Here is a 24060-nt window from a genome sequence, read left to right as displayed (position 1 = left end):
TCTTCTTATCAGCCTTTAATTCGGAATAGTATATTTATTATATGTATTTACATTTATTAGTATAGAATATATTTTATATACTTTATGTAGTTTTATGTATGTATTATCATTAATTATTTATTTATTTTTCTATTAAGTATAATATATTATTATATTACTGTATATATTATGTAAGGTTATATTTTATAGTATAGTTATTATACATGTATGTATAGTTATTTATGTGCATATATTGTACTTTTTATGCATACTTTTTATTTTCATGTTATTTAAATTCTAATTCTACTTCCAAAATTTTATCTACTAAATATTTCGCTTTTTTACCGCTTGGTTGCCTGGCAGAGATCGCTGCTTAGTGATAAGGCCGCCAATTGTACTACATCTTTCTAGTACCATATTTTCTTTTTATCGTTTCTTATTATTTAATGTTTGTATTACAATAAAGTGTAATAAATAAATAAATAAATAAAAATCATATTTAATAACACTGTAATTGACTAGAGATATAAATTAACGATATAAATATAAATAAATAATTAAAATGTGCACCAAATGTCCACTATAAGCGATGACCATGTCGTTTAGAGTTACTGCAAATGAGGTGCTAAAATAAATGAATTGTCAAGGCGTTCCAGGTGCACTTAATATAGTGTACATGGGTGCAATGATGAGACGACAAATGCATGAAATAATCCATTTGTATTGTTTAAGTCATTTTACTTAGGGCTGATTTTTCAATCCTTGGTTAAAACTTATTCATGGAATAACGTATTAAACTACCATTTCAAAAATGTATTCTAATTGTCCGTATTTGACAGTATACAGGTGACATTTTAAAATGTTCTTGTAATACTTTATTGGACGGATAAATTTTAACCAAGGATTATATCGGCTCTTATTATAGAGATTAAATAAGACTATTGGCAATACATGTGGAATTTTGCTTTTTTAAAATCTTAAAATTAAAATTACATCGATATTCTTGTTTTTGTATTTTCAATGTAATTCATAAAACATTATTATTTCAAATATATATTGATTTGATTTGATTATGTGAAATACTGTGAAAATGTGGTCTACAGCTTAATATCAATTATATAAAATATCAATCGTATCTTTTACTCAGGTCCGACGAAGAATCGGACGTCGAGTTCACGGACGGCGACATCGGACGTCTGCTCATAGTGACACAAACGACTGCGCGCGCGCCGAAACACGACGGGCACGACCGTCAGGGCGATTGGGCCACGCGTACCAAGATCACGCAGGATTTGGAACAGGTTTGTAGCTAACTAGTGAAGATGAAACCAAAAAAATGCGGAAGTAGTAAAAAAATGGTAGGAATATGTATAAAAATAGGTAAAAGAATACCAATAAAATGCACGGTTAGGTAGGTAAAGTGAGCTAGAAGGGGGGGGGGGGGGGAAATACGCCTAGCTATATCCCTAGTTAAGAAAACAGGGGGGAATTACGTTATAATGCGTATTGCGTAGTTAGGTAGGTATTTACTATTTAGCAATAGGCTACGGTACGTTTGATATGTAGCCAGAAATCTGAAAAAAGGGGCATGTAGGTTTTCAGTGGGTAAGGTTTAGTATTTATTGACTACGTCAGATATGTTCATATTGAATACATTGGCTACGACTATCTTTTATTATTATTCGATTTGTTTCATAAAAGAAAATATTATTAACATTTGAAAATACATTTTCAGGTCATCACAGATGGACTCAGACGCTATGAAGAGGACTTGTGGAATGAATATTCGTCGGTAAGTTATTTGTGAGGTTTTTATTTTTTATATCCACTATCTAAAATTATTTAAAATACAAAAGAAGGCGTAATGAATATTTTAATGTTATTTCTTCACCGCTGCTCGGATATTTTGTGTACATAATAATATGTACTTCAATGTCATTTTAAAATCATCAATCATGTCATTTTATCAAAATTATGAATACATTTAAATCCGCTGCGTTGTTTTAAATATTAAAGGATACAAAGGGACATAGGGACAGAGAAAGTGACTTTGTTTTATACTATGTAGTGATTATGCAGAGTTATTTAAATTTTCCGACATATTATATTAATGAAAGAATAATTAATTATGAGAGTTATTAAAATTCTCCGACATATAATAAATGAGCAAAAAAAAAAAAAAAAAATTGGCAGTACTGAATTATATATATTCCGTATTATTTTGTTTAATATGTATGTCTGTATGTGTGTGTGTAGTGCGGCAGCGCGGGCAGCCAGTACCGCACGGTGTCGCTGATCTCGCGCGAGCAGTTCGAGGGCCGCGTGCCGAGCGAGCGGCACCGCAACCCGTGCGAGCCGCCGCCGCCGCCTCCCATTGGACACCAGGTCATACTCAAACTCAAACTCACACTCAAACTCACACTCAAACTCACACTCGTACTCGTACTCAAACTCATACTCATGCTGACACTTGTACTCCTACTAACACTCATACTCATATTCGTACTCTAACTCACACTCACACTCATATTCGTACTCTAACTCAAACTCATACTCGTACTCACACTCACACTCACACTCACACTCGTACTCATGCTCATACTCGTACTCTAACTCTAACTCAAACTCTAATTCCAGCTTCAGCTCTAGCTCTAGCTCATGCTCATGCTCATAGTCATAGTTATACTTATACTCATTCTCATAGTCATAATCATAGTCATACTCATGTTCGTACTCGTACTCTAACTCTAACTCTAATTCCAGCTTCAGCTCTAGCTCATGCTCACGCTCATACTCATGCTCATGCTCATACTCATACTCATGCTCATACTCATAGTTATACTCATATTCCTACTCATTCTCATAGTCATCATAGTCATACTCACACTCGAACTCACACTCAAACTCTTACTCCAGCCTCAGCTCTAGCTCTTGCTCATGCTCAAACTCATACTCGTACTCTTACTCATACCATACTCATACTCATGCTAAATGCTAATGCTCATGGTCATAAATTCCCGGCAGAGATCACTGCACAGGCCAATCCGAGTATGCATATTATGCATAATATAAGCATTGCCAATCTAGTTTCATAGTATATCTTTTGTATTTGAATTTACGTTTTCTACAAAGTGTAACAAATAAATAAATATTAATTAAAATATAGATGGACGCGACCCAAGATGCGGGTGGTAAAGTGAAGCGGCCGCGACGTACGGCGCGTTTCTACGCGGCGAGCAAGGACCCACATGCCACCGACGTTATGTGAGTATGCGGGAAGTGGGGGGAGGGGGGGGGAGGAATTGAAATTTAACTAAATAGAGGTATCGTTGTTACAAATACATAATTATTGTTTGTATAGTGTTTATACCGGAAATAAAAATAACATTATTGATTTTGTTTGAAATGAAATTAAATACGATTATTATGGATATTTAAAAAAGATACAATGAAAGTGAAACAAGACTTAGATGTAACTTAAAACGTTTGTGTATTTGTGTTTGAATCATCTATCTATTAAAATAAAATACATATAATGCGTGCGTAAGTGCGTACAGTGTGTTCTTAAATTGTCACAATAACTATCAGAAAAGAGTGAAGGCAGTGACATTGGTTGCTCAACAGTTGGTCAACAATGTTACTCCTCGAGCGAGAACTTTCATTATTTGTTATCAACTCTGCAAAACTTAGCGTTGCCAGTAAATCTGCAATATATTTGTTGACATGACTTTAGTTATTGCACTAAATCTATAGTATGTATTGCAATTAATATAAAACAATTAAAACATTTGTACATATTGGCAGAAGTAGCCGCAAGCACAAGACGCGGCATAGCCTCAACCCGCCGGTGGAGCACCACATCGGTTGGATAATGGACGTGCGCGAGCACCGTCGGCACCATCGGGACAGCGGGTGAGTGTGAGTGAGTGGGAAGTGTGAGTTAATGGGAAAAGTGTGAGTTAGTGGGGAGTGTGAGTTGGTGGGTAGTGTGAGTAAGTGGGAAGTTTTAGTGAGTGGGAAGTGTGAGTTGGTGGGAAGTATGAGTTGGTGGGAAGTGTGAGTTAGCGTAAAGTGTGAGTTGGTAGGGAGTGTGAGTTAGCGGGGATATTGTGAGTTTGTGGGAAATGTGAGTTAGTGGGGAGAGTGTGAGTGAGTGGGTTGGTGTGTGTGTTAGTGGGTAGTGTGAGCTAGTGGGAAAATTATGATCCAGTGGGAAAAGTGTGAGTGGGTGGGTACAGTGTGAGTAAATGGGAAGAGTATGAGATAGTGGGAAGTGTGAGTGGGTGGTGAGAGTGTGAGTTAGTGCGGAGAGTGTGTGTTAGTTGGTTGCAGAGAGAGAAATGTGTTTAAAATGTGAGTGGGGGAAAGCGTGTGCTGTGTGAGTGAGTAAGCAGGTGAAAGAGTTCGAGTGAACGTGCGAAATAACTCAATCGAGAGGGTGAAATGTAAGTGAGTGTGTGGGCTATAAAGTGATTTTTCATGTTGACAAATGAATGCGCATGTCTGTCCGTCCGCCAGCTCGTCGCTGGGCACGTCCCCGACGCTGGGCTCGTCGTGCGGCTCGGCGCCGCAGTCGCTGCCCGCGTTCCACCACCCGTCGCACGGGCTGCTCCGCGAGAACCACTTCACGCAGCAGGCCTACCACAAGTACCACTCGCGCTGCTTGAAAGGTACATACACACGCATACACGTGACAAAAGTGACGTAACGAAAAAAGAAAGACGTCACTCGGGGACTGCCGCGGTAAAGCTATTGCATGCTATGCCTTCAAGCCACACCTCCGCCCGTCGGAGTGGGGAGCGTGAGGTTTTTTCGTTACGGAATGTCTCGATTCGTCCCCGCGCTCAAGGCCCGCGATAGAAGCTATGCAATAGCTTAAAAATGTGTGCGTGTACTAGTGTAAACACGTAAGATGACCTTATTGTTCAAAAAATAATTTACTGCAACTTTACAGAAATACGTCGAATCACGCGTGGTAGGGATAAGAAAAAGATGGCGCGTAACGAAAAAATGTTACACTAAATTTTCTTTTCAACCCCGATAAAGAAGTTTCACTTCAACAAGATAATACATTAAAACTAACTTAAATAAGACAAAAACTAGCAAAAGAACACGAAAAATATCGAAATAACACAATAACTAACAATGTTACAAAACAACTAACGAAGTGAATCAACAAATAACGAAATATTGTAACAAGTTATAAAATGACACTACAGCTAACAACATAACAAAACAACTAACAATATGACGCAACAACTAGCAACGAAACAAAACAACTAACAATATGACGCAACAACGTAACAAAATTACACACAATTTTACAAACATAGAATTAAAGCTAATAACAGCGTTTTAAAAGCCATATTATTTTGTACATTTATAATAACTGTAACCTAAGTATACAATTCACAGAACGCAAAAAGCTCGGCATCGGACAGTCGCAAGAGATGAACACGCTGTTCAGATTCTGGTCGTTCTTCCTGAGGGACCACTTCAACAGGACCATGTACAACGAATTTAGGTGAGTGACCAACTCAAACTCAAAACCAAACTCTAATATTTAATGATTCTACAATTTTAAATTCACTACATAGTATAAAACAAAGTCGCTTTCCCTGTCCCTATGTCCCTGTATGCTTAAATCTTTTAAACTACGCAACGGATTTTGATGCGGTTTTTTTTAAATAGATTGAGTGATTCACGAGGAAGGTCTTAGTATATAATTAATTAGGTTTTAGACAAACAAAAAAAATCTATTGTATTATAATTGCTTACCAGTACAAAATACGCTCCGAAATCATTGTACTCTTTTCGAAAAAATAAAAAAATTTAAAAAATTTACTACTTACCACATTTTGCTCATATGTATTTCCTTCAAATTACCGCACATTTCCGCAGGACACTAGCGAACGAGGACGCCGCGGCCGGTTTCCGCTACGGGCTCGAGTGTCTGTTCCGCTTCTACTCGTACGGGCTCGAGAGGAAATTCCGCCCGGAACTCTACCAGGATTTCCAGCATGAGACCATGGCTGACTATGAGAAGGGTAAGTGGATAGGAAATCTATAGAAATGTGGTTATGACAAGACATACACATATCGATGGTATGAATATATTTTAATGTATTTGTGTTTATAGACTAAAAATGAGTTTTGGAAGTTCTGGAGTTAGTGTTAATAATCTTTAAAAAAAAAACACACTGAAGAAAAAATAGTATTTGCCTGAATAGATATTCTTTTAAAAAAAATCATTAAAGTATAAGTATAAAGAGTGATGGCAAAAATAAATCATTGACCTAAAGATATTTAGTTGCTTACTTTCATGTTACTATTAAAATTACAAAAAAAAAAACACAAATTTATAATCTACTAGATTTCCGCCCGCGGCTTCGCCCGCGTTTGCAAAGGAAAACCGGCATAGTTCCCGTTCCCGTGGGATTTCCGGGATAAAAACTATCCTATGTGTTAATCCAAGTTACCCTCTTTAACTCTATATGTGTGCTAAATTTCATTGTAATCGTTTCAGTAGTTTTTACGTGAAAGAGTAACAAACATCCATACATCCATACAAATTTTCGAGAAACGAAACGACGAACGAAAAATATTTCTTTGCTATTTTTTATTCCATACTAAAACATTAATAACATCACCTTTCATAATATTAATTTTATCTTTAGGTCAACTATACGGCCTGGAGAAGTTCTGGGCGTTCCTCAAGTACTACAAGCACGCGGCCGCGCTCCAAGTGGAGCCCAAACTGAAGGGATACCTCGCTAACTTCAACACTATCGAAGATTTTAGAGTGCTCGAGGTAAGGGAATAGGTAGAAAGAAAGTAGAGAGTAGGAAAAGATAAAATATCGATAAAGAAAAACTTAAATATTTACATATTTATAAAGAATAGAAAAAATTCGATCACGAGGCGGGACTCGAACCCGCATCCTTTCGCGCCATTCCGGGGCGGATGCCTAACCAACTCAGCCACTCGTGACCCGCCAGAGCTATCGAATTTATTCTATTCTTTCAGTTTTATGTGTCTTAAGGGACACACCGCGCGCCATCTATTGAGATGATTAACAATCATCTCAAACAATACGAAGCACTTTTCAGTGAATACAATATTGTAACGATGGAACACGACCCTAAAGAAAAACTTTTCATAACATGTCTTGATTTTTCATTTAAGTCTCATGATTTAAAGAAAGCATTTGATACTGTTACTATAGATATTATTTATGCAAAGTATCATGACGTGCGGGCATTAGGATTATTGTCAAAGATTGTAACTTAACTTAGTAATAAAACGCAATAAGTAGATAATATGTTAAAAATATCAGTTTTAAGTATCAATGTACGTACGGGGTGCCGCAGGGTAGTGTCTTAGGACCTACACAACTTTTGATTTATGTCAATGACTTCGTACTTGTTTTTACATGTATACAACCTTGTTTGCAGATTCGCTAGTCTACGCTTGTGTTATAAATATGTGTTTATATAAAATCAATTAGCTTTTAAAGTATTGGATCAATTTGAAAAATTCTTATTAATATTAGTATAGATGAATTATTAGCTTCAAAACAATTGAACCGATTTGAAAAATTCCTTCACCGTTGTATACCTACGTGATCTGTGAGTGCTATATATTAATATAATTTGTATGTATGTTTAACAGCCGCAACTAAACGAACTGCTCGCACCGAACGCGGTCGGGCGCGGACCTCACGCACGACCGTACGACCGGCACCGCTCCGTGTCGGAGAGCGACCGTGCGCACGCGCAGCGCCCCTACAGCTTCAAGTGAGTGTTTGTGTGTCTGTGCGTGTGTACAGCGGGAACTGATGCGTGGTCCACACGCACGACCGAGTAAGAAAGAAAGAAAAACAATCAGCACAAATAGACTATGTCTAGCCAGATTATTTACTTTTTTCGATTAATTACTCACATAATTCTTTTTTGCATTTTAATATCTTCTAATTTAATAGGTTTGCTATCTTTGAATCATGACAAACAAGTTTCACTTCTGACACGTGTGCTCGACACACACGCTCTTTATTAATTGTGAATGGTGAATTTTTTTGTATGTTATGTTATAAATATCAAAAAATTATAAAAATGACCGTTCTATATGATTTTCCTCCAATAATTTGTATGTATGTCTGTGTACAGAGCGCCGGTGTCTGGCGGCAACGAGCGGGGACGCGCCGGCTCGTGCGGTGCTCAGAGCGTTGTCGCTATTACGCGTAATCGCCGTTAGTATAAATATATTATTATTATCATCATTTTATTTATCATCTTCATGAATGTTATTATTAACATTATTATCACTATCACCATCATCACCATTAACATCATTATCACCATCATGGCCATCTTCCTTATCACCAGAGTCGTCGCTATCACTAATTACTTGAAAATCGTCACCATTATTATCACTTATTATACCAAAACCATTATTATAATGACTATCATTGATATCAGCACTGTCAACACTAACAACATCATCACCATCACAATCTATAAAGGTTGCTTCATGTTTTATTACTAAAATTGATTTAAAACAATTTTTTTTCCTTACTTAGTTGTGAATATACGCTAAACTAATCTAGCTAACTAATCACATGTACGGTGTACCATGTAACGTGAAGGACATTAAAAAACTACATCATTCCTAAGTGACATTGTCTATATTTTGTAGGATTTATTTATTCATTATTGTCTTCATGTATATGAAAAATTATTTTTTTCCTACTTTACAGCGCAAAAATCGAAAGGCGACCACAGCGGTGAATCGAAACAGGCGGTCGCCGCGCGAACGCAGTGACGAGATACGCGCGCACATACACACAAACACACGCGTGCACAGACTGAACCGTTTACATTATAATATATAGGACATTGCATTTTTATAAATACCCGCGAAATTTTGAAAAATTACAAAAAAAAAATACATACATAAATAATCAGACTATTAGTGATAAGTGTTGAACACTAAAGTGTTAAGTGGTTTTCTTTATTTTATTCTCTATGTTGTCTCTATCGTGTCTATAATAGTGCGGTTTAATACCGGTTTCGGATCGGTAATACCGATTCGATTGATACCGGTTTTTTTACGATACGATGCGGCGTGGTTGCGGTTTTCTGGGATTGCAGGCTGTGTGTGGACGAAGCATAGGTGAGGTTTTTTTTAAAAATAATTATTTTAATAAAATCTTTGTTTTGCCAAATGATTATTTTATATTTGATTGTATATATTTATGTACAATAACAGGTTCAAAACTGATGTAAAGAATAATTGTTTTTTTAATAATAACATTTTTAATTGAAATTGGAATTAGAAATTTGTATATCTGTATAAATAACTGATATTGTGTATCATTTTTGGATTTAGAAAGTCAAAATTTAAAATTTTACATTAAAGAAAAATCTTTTTTTTATATATTAATAATTGTTTGTTTCTAATATTTGTTTTTTCTCTTTGTCCGCAGCTTGTAAACGCATCGACAATAAGGCTACGCGTTGCACGCATTCTGTAGCTATAGTAACCTATTTACGACAAACTATATATTTATATATATTTTTGAAATTGTAATATACATTAAAATTCGATATAGTAGTCCTAGCATTTTAAACGTACTACCGCTCCTGCGTTTTAACTTAAGTATATAATTATCGGTAAATATTTGTGAGAATACAGATTATAAATACAATTGCATAATCTGTGGTCTCGCAAATGTTTAGAAAATATCAATTGTATTTCAGATAAAGTAATTACGGTGTTTTATTATGCAATCTAGATGTAATTAACGCGGGATAATAACGTCACACGATTATTTTACTGGTGTTTCGCAGTCTGTGGCGTGATGACGTCAGCTGTCAAATTCTATTACGTCAGCTGTCAAATTCGATTGCGTCAGCTGTCAAATTCGAATGTTGGTTGAAATCGGCTGTCGGATTCGATGACGTCAGCTGTCAGATTCGAAATTTTGGCGGGAATATTGGACTTGTCAATTTGGTCGTTGTAAATTGTTTTTTTTTGTCTTGTCTACGATGATTTATTCATACTATAACTATGTGATGCGTAAAATGTCGTTCGCGTAGGCAGCGCTAGATCTCGATTTCCAACTAAATATGTACAGTGTTAACTTCTTCTGATAGCGAAAAAAAATAACGTAATACATAATATTAATGAGTAATAGCGGTGTTTTGGCGTCTTCGTTGAAGTTCTTTCGGTCGAGTGTCGGAAAGACTGGCTGTATGCTAATAATATTAATATTATATAGACGAAATTTGTAAAAAAGTTGAAACGATTCTTTCTCGGTAGTGCTTAGATGTTCTTTTCGGTATAATTTCGCGGTCGCGCGCGGTTTACGTATACAGGTTTGGGGATAGCGGCACAAAAAATTATTTCTTATCAAATGTACTACATCAATTTTCATAATTATTATTATATAGTAGTAAATTCCTAAACCGTAATTATGATGAAACTCGCGCAGCGGCCGCAACGCAATACTGCCACACGTAAAGCACACGGACTATCGTATTTAGATATTATTATATGCGTGTATGTTTGAATTGTATACGTCACGGAAATAAAGCCGGTTTAAAATCGTCTAAAATAGTATGGGGTGTGCGAACGAGATGGCTTGATGATGACATGCGAGTTGGAAAGAGATAGATGTATTTCGTTGATTTTGGTGCTGCGAACCTAGCATGTGTGGAAAGGCCTAAAGAGCAGATATTATTGAAGTATAATATATTCGATCTAGCTTAGATTTCTTTGAAAAGTAATGCATAATATTTGATTTCTAATTTCATAATGCTTTAAATTTAAAAAAAAAGTTTATTGTTGAAATATTAAGGATTTGATCAACAACGACGTTGCTAGGCAACAGCGAGTGACCATAGATTATAATATATTGATAAAAACTGCCTTTTGTCATTTAACTTTTAAGTTAACATTATGTTTCTCAAATTAAAAAGGAAATTAAAACAGAAATTATTGTCCATAAATGAAATTAAACACGGCGATGTTTCCGTGACGGACGGACATTTCAATTTTTTATTATTGTATAATATTCATCGTGGTTCACATAGTTTAAGTATAGATATGTATTGATCACGTTTTGAGGTTTTTGTGACACATCTAGAATTGCGAAACATTTTATGATGAAAATTCGACTCGATCATGCTTCCGTATAAAATTTGATTGTAATATTAACGTTAATTTTGCAAATCAACGTCCAGATCATTCTATGAAATCGTAATAAAATTGGGTATAATAAAGAAAAGGTTCACAAATCATACATTTTTAAATAACAAAATTACTTTCCCGCCAAAGCAAGTGACATTTTGATTTTTTTCTCGATTATGGCAATGAGCAAAGACTCGGCAATTTATAGATGTGTCACTCGAACAACAGCACTAACTTGCTCAATATGTTTTTTTTTTATTCATATGTGTTATTTGACTGCGTTTGGATTGTTTAAATTGAAAGACGATAGAGTAAAAATTAACTGACATGATTCTTTCGTCGTCTTTCGTCTGAATTATGACGTCATAAAAGTTTAAAAATGATTTAATTTTTCAAATTCTCAAAGTTTATATGGAAGATACTTCTTATGAAAACAGACTAAGTTTCTATCCATAGCGATTTGTATTTTTATAAAAAAATAATATAAATTGTAACAATCAAATCAAATCGTCTTTCATTTTGATCGATTCATTGCGTAATTACAATTTAACGATGTAATGTATAAGCAATCTTATGTATATTGCACTAATATAAAAAAATAATAAGGGTGTGTCGATGATTCTTTTTTTTTCTCTTCTAGTGTGTAAGGATGCTTTTTTAAAAATAATTGTATTCGGTGCGTGGTTGCTAAACGATGAAATTTTGACATATACATACATATAACCTAATTAATTCCCTCTGTTACCATATACTACAACTCACGCACCTGATTTTTTTTAGGTTAAAACGCTTTGGTCGCTTCTATATCATGTATAACATAGTTCCTAATATATTTTTAAAGCCGTTAGCATTTTTTTTATTATTATTCCAATACGCCGCAGAAATCGCGTTCGAAAATTAACCGTTTCGCGCCAAAATAGGTGAAATTCTAGTGAAAATTAAAAAAAATGTTTTAGAATAATACACTAACAACGAAATTTTATAGGCTGTTAGGGAAATTAAAAAGCGAACAGTCTATTTTAATTGTCTGTGGTTGGTTTCGATTTCTGTGGCGCGAAAATTTGAACCATTTATTCGTACCGTCCCCTTTTTAGCGTAATGGGTAGGTGGATGGGAAGCGATCAAGTGACCGTCTTGGTGTAGTTTTTAATATATCCAAGTGTCTAGACTAGCTTCAAAAGCAGCGTTTAGACATTTTTAAATAACTAATTTGACTTGGATAATATGTAGTTTTCAGACGAAATCATAAATTAATGAGTACATGATTTTATGTAGGGAGAATTGTATTAGTAGTGAATATTGCTTGCTTTCTGATTCTCCTCAATTTTTATTTTAAACTATGAAATATTATGTCATGAACTTGCCGTAATGATTAACTATGGAGATGACATCTAAAATTAAATATTAAAAACTCCATCATGACGAATTTTTTTTTATGATGATTTGTTAAGTTTTTTAAGTTAGTCAGTATGTAATTTGTTGCAATTTTCTTCGAAAGTAACGCCAAAGGAGACGATGATTAAACAAACATAAAAAAAAACTTAAATTTTTTAGGATTATTGTATAAATGAAAATACAAAAAAAAAATGTTGCTGTTATCAATTAAGTGGTGTAAAATAAATGTTTTAGGAACGCGACGTATCTTTCCAGTGTCAGACATTTTCTTTTGTTGATTTGACCTTTTTTGGATTTTAATTTTTTCTAACAGGTTGTTTGTAAAATACTGATGGTAGGTGAGATAGTCAGTAATTTAGGTGTATTCTTTGGAGTTAAATTAAGAATTTTTAAAATAAGCGTGCTTGATTCGTCAGTCGAGGTCTTGTGTTCCGATCATCCTGTCTAAATAATATGAGGTGTATGTTTTCCGAAATATTTGTTCCTCTTTGTCTGAAATAAGCCGAGGCTGGCGTAGTAGAAGGCTGTAAGTTATACATAATATACATATTATTATATTGATAAATAAATTAATAATAAAATGTGTGGCTTTTATTTTTATCCTATCCTTTCCTCGATAATATAGTGGTAAAGAACTGATTAACATGATAATATGATGGAGTCAGTTTTAAAATATTCATTTACTGATATAATACCTTTAAAGTTACACTACATAGTTACAGTTGGTTAAAGTATAACAATAGGCCAGTCATGGGTTCGATTCCCGATAAAGACTTAGCCAGGCATTAAAAACTATCCTTATAGTATAAACAGTAGTAACATTAATTCCTAAGAAATCAATCAGTAATACATCTGAAATGCATTACCAAAATTGGCCAAGATTCAAGAACATACAAAACTGAAATTTTTCACTCGCAACTACACTTAACTAGCTACTAGTTATTATTCTGTATAGTATGAAGCTTTTGTGTTCATATTTAAAAATACAAGTAAACAATTTTAATTATGAAAAAAAAAATTATCTTTGAAATTGATGATGGGTTCGATTCCCGGTACAGACTACTTAGTCAGGCACTAAAAACCTTATAGTTTATACAGTAGTAAAATTAATTCGAAATCAATCAGTAAAACATCTGAAATGCATTTCCATAATGGGCCAAGTACATACAAAACTGAAACATTTCTTACTCGCAACTAAAATTAATTAAGGAACGCTTTTGAGTAGTTATATAAAAACACAAGTAAAATTATTGACATTAAAACTAATCCGAAGTCATGGGTTCAATTCCCATTGTAGACTACTTAACTTGGCACTCAGATAAATCCTTACTTGCTGTGTCACATTCTGAATATAGCGCCATCTATCGGAATTTATAAATTTTCTGAATCAAATATCCCCATCGGAATGTAATTTCTACTACGCTAAAAACTAGCTTATGTTAGCCTCCTAACATGTCTCCAAATATAAAAATAACATGATTGAAATGAATTAAATTCTATGCAAATTGCCAACCACACTCACACTCTCCACTCATTCAATCCACAACAACAATATCAAGATAAAAATTTTGTTAGTCAATCGTTGAATTTGCGTTGAAATATAATAAAAAATACGACTACATATATAGTTGACTTAGCATTTATATAATACTAGCTTCCGCCCGCGACTCCGTCCGCGCGGATGTCGGTCTTTGCGTGGATGGTTTATTTCTCCATTTTGAGTAACTCGGACAATGACATCTTATAAATATCTATTGGACCCAAATACGGTTAGGTCTATAATAATACGCAACGTGTGTTCGCGGTACCTACTACAGAACAACGTCTATGGATAACTGAAAAATTGAGATTAATTTTTTTTCTACGTATTTTTCCAGGATAAAAAATCCCACCAAAAACATTTTCATGTAAAATGTTGCCAAGACGAGCCCATATGACTCGCACTGTCAAAAAGTTATGATCTCATGTAGAGCGAAGCTTCTAACACTACACGCCCTAACTCTACAAGGCCTAACTTCACAAACTCTACACCTTAGTCAAAATATGTGGCTTGGCCATTTCGCTACATTCACATCGGCGTAAGGTGAAAAATTAATTCACTGTGCATTACTTTTGTGTTATACAATAGTTCTTGTAGTAACGAACGGATTATGATATATATATATTATAACTTGCGAATGGATTATGCTAGCATAATCCAAACCCAAGTTATGAGGGTTCAAAAAAACGTCGAAGCGCTTCGAGAAAAGGTAGGTAGTGCCCGTGCTTGTTCGCTTGGCTCGTCTTGGCGGGGGCACTGCCGTGCCCCCAGATAGTGTTTTTATAAGATAAAAATATATAATAGATAAAAATATAATAGTGTACTGTGTCGGTGTCTGTGTCTGTGTCTGAGTCTGTGTCTGAGTCTGTGTCTGTGTCTGTGTCAGCGTCTGTGTCTGTGTCGGTGTCTGTGTCTGTGTCGGTGTCTGTGTCTGAGTCTGTGTCTGTGTCTGTGTCTGTGTTGGTGTCTGTGTCTGTGTCGGTGTCGGTGTCTGTGTCTGTGTCAGCGTCTGTGTCTGTGTCGGTGTCAGTGTCTGTGTCTGTATCTGTGTCTGTGTCTGTGTCGGTGTCTGTGTCAGTGTCTGTATCTGTATCTGTGTCTGTGTCGGTGTCTGTGTCGGTGTCGGTGTCTGTGTCTGTGTCAGTGTCGGTGTCTGTGTCTGTGTCGGTGTCGGTGTCTGTGTCGGTGTCGGTTCTGTGTCTGTGTCGGTGTCGGTGTCGGTGTTGGTGTCGGTGTCTGTGACTGTGTCTGTGTCTGTGTCTGTGTCGGTGTCTGTGTCTGTGTCTGTGTCTGTGTCGGTGTCGGTGTCTGTGTCTGTGTCGGTGTCGGTGTTGGTGTCGGTGTCTGTGACTGTGTCTGTGTCTGTGTCTGTGTCGGTGTCTGTGTCTGTGTCGGTGTCTGTGTCGGTGTCGGTGTCTGTGTCTGTGTCTGTGTCTGTGTCGGTGTCTGTGTCTGTGTCTGTGTCGGTGTCTGTGTCTGTGTCGGTGTCTGTGTCGGTGTCGGTGTCTGTGTCTGTGTCGGTGTCTGTATCTGTGTCTGTGTCGGTGTCTGTGTCTGAGCTTGTGTCGGTGTCTGTGTCGGTGTCTGTGTCTGTGTCTGTGTCTGTGCCTGTGTCTGTGTCTGTGTCTGAGTCTGTGTCGGTGTCTGTGTCGGTGTCTGTGTCTGTGTCTGTGTCTGTGTCGGTGTCGGTGTCTGTGTCGGTGTCTGTGTCTGTGTCTGAGTCTGTGTCTGTGTCTGTGTCTGTGTCTGTGTTGGTGTCTGTGTCTGTGTCGGTGTCTGTCTGTGTCTGTGTCTGTGTCTGTGTCTGTGTCGGTGTTTGTGTCTGTGTCTGAGTCTGTCTGTGTCTGTGTCTGTGTCTGTGTCGGTGTTTGTGTCTGTGTCGGTGTCGGTGTCTGTGTCGGTGTCGGTGTCTGTGTCTGTGTCGGTGTCGGTGTCCGTGTCTGTGTCTGAGTCTGTGTCTGTGTCTGTGTCTGTGTCTGTGTCGGTGTCTGTCTGTGTCTGTGTCTGTGTCTGTGTCTGTGTCAGCGTCTGAGTCTGTGTCAGCGTCTGAGTCTGTCTGTGTCTGTGTCAGCGTCTGTGTCTGTGTCTGTGTCTGTGTCTGTGTCTGTGTCTGTGTTGGTGTCTGTGTCGGTGTCGGTGTCTGTGTCTGTGTCTGTGTCTGTGTCTGTGTCTGTGTCGGTGTCGGTGTCTGTGTCTGTGTCGGTGTCGGTGTTGGTGTCGGTGTCTGTGACTGTGTCGGTGTCTGTGTCTGTGTCTGTGTCTGTGTCTGTGTCTGTGTCGGTGTCGGTTCTGTGTCTGTGTCGGTGTCGGTGTCGGTGTTGGTGTCGGTGTCTGTGACTGTGTCTGTGTCTGTGTCTGTGTCTGTGTCGGTGTCGGTGTCTGTGTCTGTGTCTGTGTCTGTGTCGGTGTCGGTGTCTGTGTCTGTGTCGGTGTCGGTGTTGGTGTCGGTGTCTGTGACTGTGTCTGTGTCTGTGTCTGTGTCGGTGTCTGTGTCTGTGTCGGTGTCTGTGTCGGTGTCGGTGTCTGTGTCTGTGTCTGTGTCTGTGTCGGTGTCTGTGTCTGTGTCTGTGTCGGTGTCTGTGTCTGTGTCGGTGTCTGTGTCGGTGTCGGTGTCTGTGTCTGTGTCGGTGTCTGTATCTGTGTCTGTGTCGGTGTCTGTGTCTGAGCTTGTGTCGGTGTCTGTGTCGGTGTCTGTGTCTGTGTCTGTGTCTGTGCCTGTGTCTGTGTCTGTGTCTGAGTCTGTGTCGGTGTCTGTGTCGGTGTCTGTGTCTGTGTCTGTGTCTGTGTCGGTGTCGGTGTCTGTGTCGGTGTCTGTGTCTGTGTCTGTGTCTGAGTCTGTGTCTGTGTCTGTGTCTGTGTCTGTGTTGGTGTCTGTGTCTGTGTCGGTGTCTGTCTGTGTCTGTGTCTGTGTCTGTGTCTGTGTCGGTGTTTGTGTCTGTGTCTGTGTCGGTGTTTGTGTCTGTGTCTGAGTCTGTCTGTGTCTGTGTCTGTGTCTGTGTCGGTGTTTGTGTCTGTGTCGGTGTCGGTGTCTGTGTCGGTGTCGGTGTCTGTGTCTGTGTCGGTGTCGGTGTCCGTGTCTGTGTCTGAGTCTGTGTCTGTGTCTGTGTCTGTGTCTGTGTCTGTGTCGGTGTCTGTCTGTGTCTGTGTCTGTGTCTGTGTCTGTGTCAGCGTCTGAGTCTGTGTCAGCGTCTGAGTCTGTCTGTGTCTGTGTCAGCGTCTGTGTCTGTGTCTGTGTCTGTGTCTGTGTCTGTGTTGGTGTCTGTGTCGGTGTCGGTGTCTGTGTCTGTGTCTGTGTCTGTGTCTGTGTCTGTGTCGGTGTCGGTGTCTGTGTCTGTGTCGGTGTCTGTCGGTGTCGGTTCTGTGTCTGTGTCGGTGTCGGTGTTGGTGTCGGTGTCTGTGACTGTGTCTGTGTCTGTGTCGGTGTCTGTGTCGGTGTCTGTGTCGGTGTCTGTGTCGGTGTCGGTGTCTGTGTCTGTGTCGGTGTCTGTATCTGTGTCTGTGTCGGTGTCTGTGTCTGAGTCTGTGTCGGTGTCTGTGTCGGTGTCTGTGTCTGTGTCTGTGTCTGTGCCTGTGTCTGTGGCTGTGACTGTGTCTGTGTCTGTGTCGGTGTCTGTGTCGGTGTCTGTGTCGGTGTCTGTGTCGGTGTCTGTGTCGGTGTCTGTGTCGGTGTCGGTGTCTGTGTCTGTGTCGGTGTCTGTATCTGTGTCTGTGTCGGTGTCTGTGTCTGAGTCTGTGTCGGTGTCTGTGTCGGTGTCTGTGTCTGTGTCTGTGTCTGTGTCTGTGTCTGTGCCTGTGTCTGTGTCGGTGTCTGTGTCTGTGTCGGTGTCTGTGTCTGAGTCTGTGTCAGTGTCTGAGTCTGTTTCTGTGTCAGTGTCTGTGTCGGTGTCTGTGTCTGTGTCTGTGTCTGTGTCTGAGTCTGTGTCTGTGTCTGTGTCTGTGTCCGTGTCTGTGTCTGAGTCTGTGTCGGTGTCAGTGTCTGTGTCGGTGTCTGTGTCTGTGTCTGAGTCTGTGTCGGTGTCTGTGTCTGTGTCTGTGTCTGTGTCTGTGTCGGTGTCTGTGTCTGTGTCTGTGTCTGTGTCTGTGTCTGTGTCTGTGTCTGTGTTGGTGTCTGTGTCTGTGTCGGTGTCTGTCTGTGTCTGTGTCAGCGTCTGTGTCTGTGTCTGTGTCTGAGTCTGTTTCTGTGTCAGTGTCTGTGTCTGTGTCAGCGTCTGTGTCTGTGTCGACTGTCGGTGTCTGTGTCTGAGTCTGTGTCTGAGTCTGTGTAGGTGTCTGTGTCGGTGTCTGTGTCTGTGTCTGTGTCTGTGTCTGTGTCGGTGTCGGTGTCTGTGTCGGTGTCTGTGTCTGTGTCTGAGTCTGTGTCTGTGTCTGTGTCTGTGTCTGTGTTGGTGTCTGTGTCTGTGTCGGTGTCTGTCTGTGTCTGTGTCTGTGTCTGTGTCTGTGTCTGTGTCGGTGTTTGTGTCTGTGTCTGAGTCTGTCTGTGTCTGTGTCTGTGTCTGTGTCGGTGTTTGTGTCTGTGTCGGTGTCGGTGTCTGTGTCTGTGTCGGTGTCGGTGTCTGTGTCTGTGTCGGTGTCGGTGTCCGTGTCTGTGTCTGAGTCTGTGTCTGTGTCTGTGTCTGTGTCTGTGTCTGTGTCGGTGTCTGTCTGTGTCTGTGTCTGTGTCAGCGTCTGAGTCTGTGTCTGTGTCTGTGTCAGCGTCTGAGTCTGTCTGTGTCTGTGTCAGCGTCTGTGTCTGTGTCGGTGTCGGTGTCTGTGTCTGTGTCAGCGTCTGTGTCTGTGTCGGTGTCTGTGTCTGAGTCTGTGTCTGAGTCTGTGTCTGATTCTGTGTCTGTGTCTGATTCTGTGTCTGTGTCTGTGTCTGAGTCTGTGTCTGTGTCTGTAGTGGTGTCTGTGTCGGTGTCTGTCTGTGTCTGTGTCTGTGTCTGTGTCGGTGTCTGTGTCTGTGTCTGTGTCTGTGTCTGTGTCTGTGTCAGCGTCTGTGTCGGTGTCTGTGTCTGTGTCTGTGTCGGTGTCTGTGTCGGTGTCGGTGTCGGTGTCGGTGTCTGTGTCTGTGTCTGTGTCTGTGTCTGTGTCTGTGTCTGTGTCGGTGTCTGTGTCTGTGTCTGTGTCGGTGTCGGTGTCTGTGTCTGTGTCTGTGTCGGTGTCTGTGTCTGTGTCTGTGTCTGTGTCTGTGTCTGTGTCTGTGTTTGTGTCTGTGTCGGTGTCGGTGTCGGTGTCGGTGTCTGTGTCTGTGTCTGTGTCTGTGTCTGTGTCTCTGTCTGTGTCTGTGTCTGTCTGTGTCTGTGTCGGTGTCTGTGTCGGTGTCGGTGTCTGTGTCTGTGTCTGTGTCTGTGTCTGTGTCTCTGTCTGTGTCTGTGTCTGTCTGTGTCTGTGTCGGTGTCTGTGTCGGTGTCTGTGTCTGTGTCTGTGTCTGTGTCTGTGCCTGTGTCTGTGTCTGTGTCGGTGTCTGCGTCTGTGTCTGGTTCTGTGTCTGTGTCTGTGTCGGTGTCTGTGTCTGTATCTGTGTCGGTGTCTGTGTCTGTGTCTGTGTCTGTGTCGGTGTCTGTGTCGGTGTCTGTGTCGGTGTCTGTGTCTGTGTCGGTGTCTGTGTCTGTGTCTGTGTCGGTGTCTGTGTCTGAGTCTGTGTCTGAGTCTGTGTCTGATTCTGTGTCTGTGTCTGATTCTGTGTCTGTGTCTGTGTCTGAGTCTGTGTCTGTGTCTGTAGTGGTGTCTGTGTCGGTGTCTGTCTGTGTCTGTGTCTGTGTCTGTGTCGGTGTCTGTGTCTGTGTCTCTGTCGGTGTCTGTGTCTGTGTCTGTGTCGGTGTCTGTGTCTGTGTCTGTGTCTGTGTCGGTGTCGGTGTCTGTGTCGGTGTCGGTGTCGGTGTCGGTGTCTGTGTCTGTGTCTGTGTCTGTGTCTGTGTCTGTGTCTGTGTCTGTGTCTGTGTCTGTGTCGGTGTCTGTGTCTGTGTCTGTGTCGGTGTCTGTGTCTGTGTCGGTGTCTGTGTCTGTGTCGGTGTCTGTGTCTGTGTCTGTGTCTGTGTCTGTGTCTGTGTTTGTGTCTGTGTCTGTGTCGGTGTCGGTGTCGGTGTCTGTGTCTGTGTCTGTGTCTGTGTCTCTGTCTGTGTCTGTGTCTGTCTGTGTCTGTGTCGGTGTCGGTGTCTGTGTCTGTGTCTGTGTCGGTGTCTGTGTCGGTGGTCGGTCAGCCACATATTTTGACTAAGGAGTAGAGTTTGTGAATTTAGGCCTTGTAGAGTTAGGGCGTGTAGTGTTTAGAAGCTTGGCTCTACATTAGATCTGATAACTTTTTGACAGTGCGAGTCATATGGGTGAGCCTGCATGGGTTGGCAACATTTTACATGAAAATGTTTTTGGCGGGATTTCATTTCTTTTTGTAAGTTGTTTGTAACAAAAAAATTTTATATTTTTTTCTTCTTTTTTTGGGGTGTATTTCTTGCACATCAGAGACGCCTTTTTTATAGCCCACTCTCTTATTTTTTCTTATTCTTAATTTTTTTTTTATTTTTAGCTACTGTGTGGACGTAAGAGGCAGGAGACGTTCGCAACACTTCTATTCATATTTATATGATCTGATCTGAAGTAATGTCTCGATATATCTTGCATGTCGATTAAATTTTTAAATATTTTTTTTTAACAAGGAGTACCTATACATATATATATCTAGGGGAACCAAGTTTTAGATTATTATATTAGACCTCTAGCGTCATCAAAATTTAATTTAAAATTACAGGTCTCATACAAACTCCCATCCCCTAGTTTAAGGGGTTGGGGGATGAAAGTTACAAGTTTTATAATTTTTTTGTTGTTTGTGTGCTAATACTAGCTTACATACAAAATTTCAGCTTTCTAGGACATTAGGAAATACCTTAAGAATTTTGATGATCATCAGTGAGTCAGTGACGAAATTAGCGTTTTTTAGATATGAATAAAATCTGAAATATAAAAGCTAATGTAATTAAAACTTAATATGTTCAATAAGTCCGCTATTGACAATATATCCCGAAAATTTTGTTGATCTAGCATAATCCAAACCCAAGTTATGAGGGTTCAAAAAAACGTCGAAGCGCTTCGAGAAAAGATAGGTAGTGCCCGTGCGCTTCGCTTTCTTCTTTGGCTAGTCTTGGCGGGGGCACTACCGTGCCCCCAGATATCCTATTTTACGCCCAGGATAATAAGGTACAATTATACCAAGTTTCATTGAAATCGAACCGGTAGTTTTCACGTGATGTCTTCACATACAGACAGACAGACAGACAGACAGACAAAAAATTTTTTTAATCACATATTTGGGTTTGGTATCGATCCAGTAACACCCCCTGCTAGTTATTTTTTCAATATTTTCAATGTACAGAATTGACCCTTCTACAGATTTATTATATGTATAGATTACTAGCTTTCCACTCGCGGCATCGCCCGTGCAGTCAAAGAAAAACCCGCATAGTTCCCGTTCCCGTGGGATTTCCGGGATAAAACCTATCCTATTTCCTTTCTCGGGTATCAAAATATCTCTATACCAAATTTCATGCAAATTGGTTCAGTTGTTAAGGCGTGATTGAGTAACAGACAGACAGACAGACAGAGTTACTTTCGCATTTATAATATTAGTATGGATTACTCATATGCCTAAAATATATCAACAAGAAAATATTTACCTATGTAATCTTTTGGGAGTGTTTATGACTTCATATCATATACCTACCTACTGTTTAAAATGATGATGATGATGCTGAAATTATTTTGTATCTGGGGATAGATAGGGTACTGGACAGAGTGACAAAGGCTACTTTTACAATCTCAATCCTTTGGGAATTTTCTGACCACAGGGGGAAAGCTAGTGTACAATAAAACTCAAAGTATTTGTCTCTGATACTGAACTCATAAGAATAAAAATAAACCAGCAAAGTGCGTGTAGGACTCGCGCACCGAGGGCTTCGAACAAACCTATTTATGTTTTTAGCAATTTTACTTTTGTTGATAAAATTTATGTTTTAGCAATGGTTTTAGCAATTTTTCCTTTTTCTGTGCTATAAGACATTGCTTTTGACCAAATTTCAAGACTGTGTTCATTGGAAGTACCCTGTAGGTTTTGATTTCTTTGCAGTTAGTTGTGAGTTTTAGAATATGCGGTTTTAATCCATACTAATATTATAAATGCGAAAGTAACTCTGTCTGTCTGTCTGTCTGTTACTCAATCACGCCTAAACTACTGAACCAATTTTCATGAAATTTGGTATGAAGATAATTTGATACCCGAGAAAGGACATAGGCTACTTTTTATCCCGGGAAAATGACGCATTCCAGGAAATCCTACGGGACCGGGAACTATGCGGGTTTTTCTTTGACTGCGCGGGCGAAGCCGCGGGCGGAAACCTAGTAATTGATATTTCTTCTAATTGTGTTGGTATAGAAGTTTGATTTGATTATAGCTTATAGGTATTATAGACCTGAGTTTTTGATGTGAATATCAATTGAATACATTTATGAGTAAAAAGGTTGAAAGTTTAAAATTTTTAAAAATATTTTTAAATAAAAATTCATGATTTTCGCAATTATTCCTATATCTGTGTTATAAGACGTCAAGACGTTACATTGTACCAAATTTCATGACTAAAACAAAAAAAAATTTGCAAACAATTTCAGGATTTACGGCTGTAGGTATCTTTTTATTGCGTTATACCACGTATAGGCCATACGTTTGATTTTTTCACAGCATCAAGGGACTGTGGAGAGAAGTATTCGATTTAAATTTCAGCTTGATACCTCCACGCGTTCCTGAAAATGGGTGTTGACAAACAGAAAGGCAGACAGACGGACAACAAAGTGATCCTGTAAGGGTTCCGTTATTTCCTTTTGAGGAACCCTAAAAATATATAAAGCAACCTTTACCAGCATTGGGAGAAATAAAAATCATATCGAATTAAAAAAAACAATTTATTTTCGAAGTGCACAGGAGTAAAAATAAGATATCATATTTACAGTACAGAAAATTTAATTCCCACTCATAGTGCTCTTCTTAGAGTTGGAATTTTTTCAGTTTATTTTTTAACATGCACAATAATTAACAAATCTTTCTAAAACTTAGAATATAGCAGTAGAAAAGCGATTTTATTTTAATAAAATCTAATACAGTTTTGTAGGAAACATAACTTAAGTCAGTTAAGAACGGTTGAAGCGATTTTCATGGCCATTTTTATTAGAATATCGGCTAGGTACATCATTTGATAATTTTACAAGAAATAATGAATAAACTTTATTACAAATTGCATACAATAGATGTTTCGTAACAGAGAATTTAATAAATTAAATGTAAAATACATTGAGATATACATATGGAGACGACACTGCTCACATCACTTATGTTCCGCTCAACATACGCCATATGGCGTAACTGCACGCTCATTTTTTATTTGTTTTAAAGTGAAACGCATCAAATAAGCTTTCGTGTGTGTTACGATATTGCACAAATAATACGGAAAACTGCAAAGGTATAACTTTCATCGGTAAGTACCTAACTAGATAATAATTTTTAAAACTTAGAGCAAAAAAATGGCGCACAGATTTTGTTCGTGGTGTCTCCTCCATACGTAGTATTATTATCTCAATGGTAAAATACAGAACATTATAGTCTTTTAAACTAAGTGCTTTAAAAGTTATATTAACATGAATAGCTTCATGTAAAAATGTTTCATTAACTTTTAAAAGCGAAAAAATTTAGGAAGAGAAATATTTTTCATTCAAGTAAATGAAAAAATCATCCAATTAACTAATTATAAGTTAAACTTAACATACACTATATATAATTATTATTATGTATGCTTATAAATACAATAAAAAGCAAAAACCGGTTATTATTCCAAATATTTTCTTTTACCATACTCAATAAATAAAAAATATATCATGGTGTTGAAAAAATCAATATTATGACAAATTGTTTAGCATTGTTTTTTATACAATACATTAAA

General features: G+C 38.7%; 1 protein-coding gene across 12 annotated transcripts in view; it reads left to right on the top strand.

Annotated features, from left to right (window-relative positions):
- The window catches only part of LOC123704743 (la-related protein 1-like), a 79452-nt gene extending 66307 nt beyond the window's left edge, over nt 1-13145 (top strand). For 11 of the 12 annotated variants that reach the window (XM_045653205.1, XM_045653207.1, XM_045653204.1 and 8 more), the window contains 13 exons: nt 1127-1280; nt 1715-1771; nt 2236-2364; nt 3146-3243; nt 3784-3891; nt 4498-4649; nt 5395-5503; nt 5881-6026; nt 6657-6790; nt 7651-7775; nt 8145-8227; nt 8735-9150; nt 9464-13145. In XM_045653205.1, coding sequence (XP_045509161.1) covers nt 1127-1280; nt 1715-1771; nt 2236-2364; nt 3146-3243; nt 3784-3891; nt 4498-4649; nt 5395-5503; nt 5881-6026; nt 6657-6790; nt 7651-7775; nt 8145-8227; nt 8735-8799 — 1360 coding nt within the window. In that variant the 3' untranslated portion in view covers nt 8800-9150; nt 9464-13145. The remainder of the gene's footprint in view (nt 1-1126; nt 1281-1714; nt 1772-2235; nt 2365-3145; nt 3244-3783; nt 3892-4497; nt 4650-5394; nt 5504-5880; nt 6027-6656; nt 6791-7650; nt 7776-8144; nt 8228-8734; nt 9151-9463) is intronic. The other variant, XM_045653206.1, reaches the window with a different exon arrangement.
- Nucleotides 13146-24060: the final 10915 nt, after the last annotated feature.

The sequence above is a fragment of the Colias croceus genome, chromosome 30 (genome assembly GCF_905220415.1).
Source record: "Colias croceus chromosome 30, ilColCroc2.1".
Taxonomy (NCBI): Eukaryota; Metazoa; Arthropoda; class Insecta; order Lepidoptera; family Pieridae; genus Colias; species Colias croceus.
The sequence above is the reverse complement of the archived record's forward strand: the minus strand, read 5'-3'. Positions and strand labels throughout refer to the sequence as shown.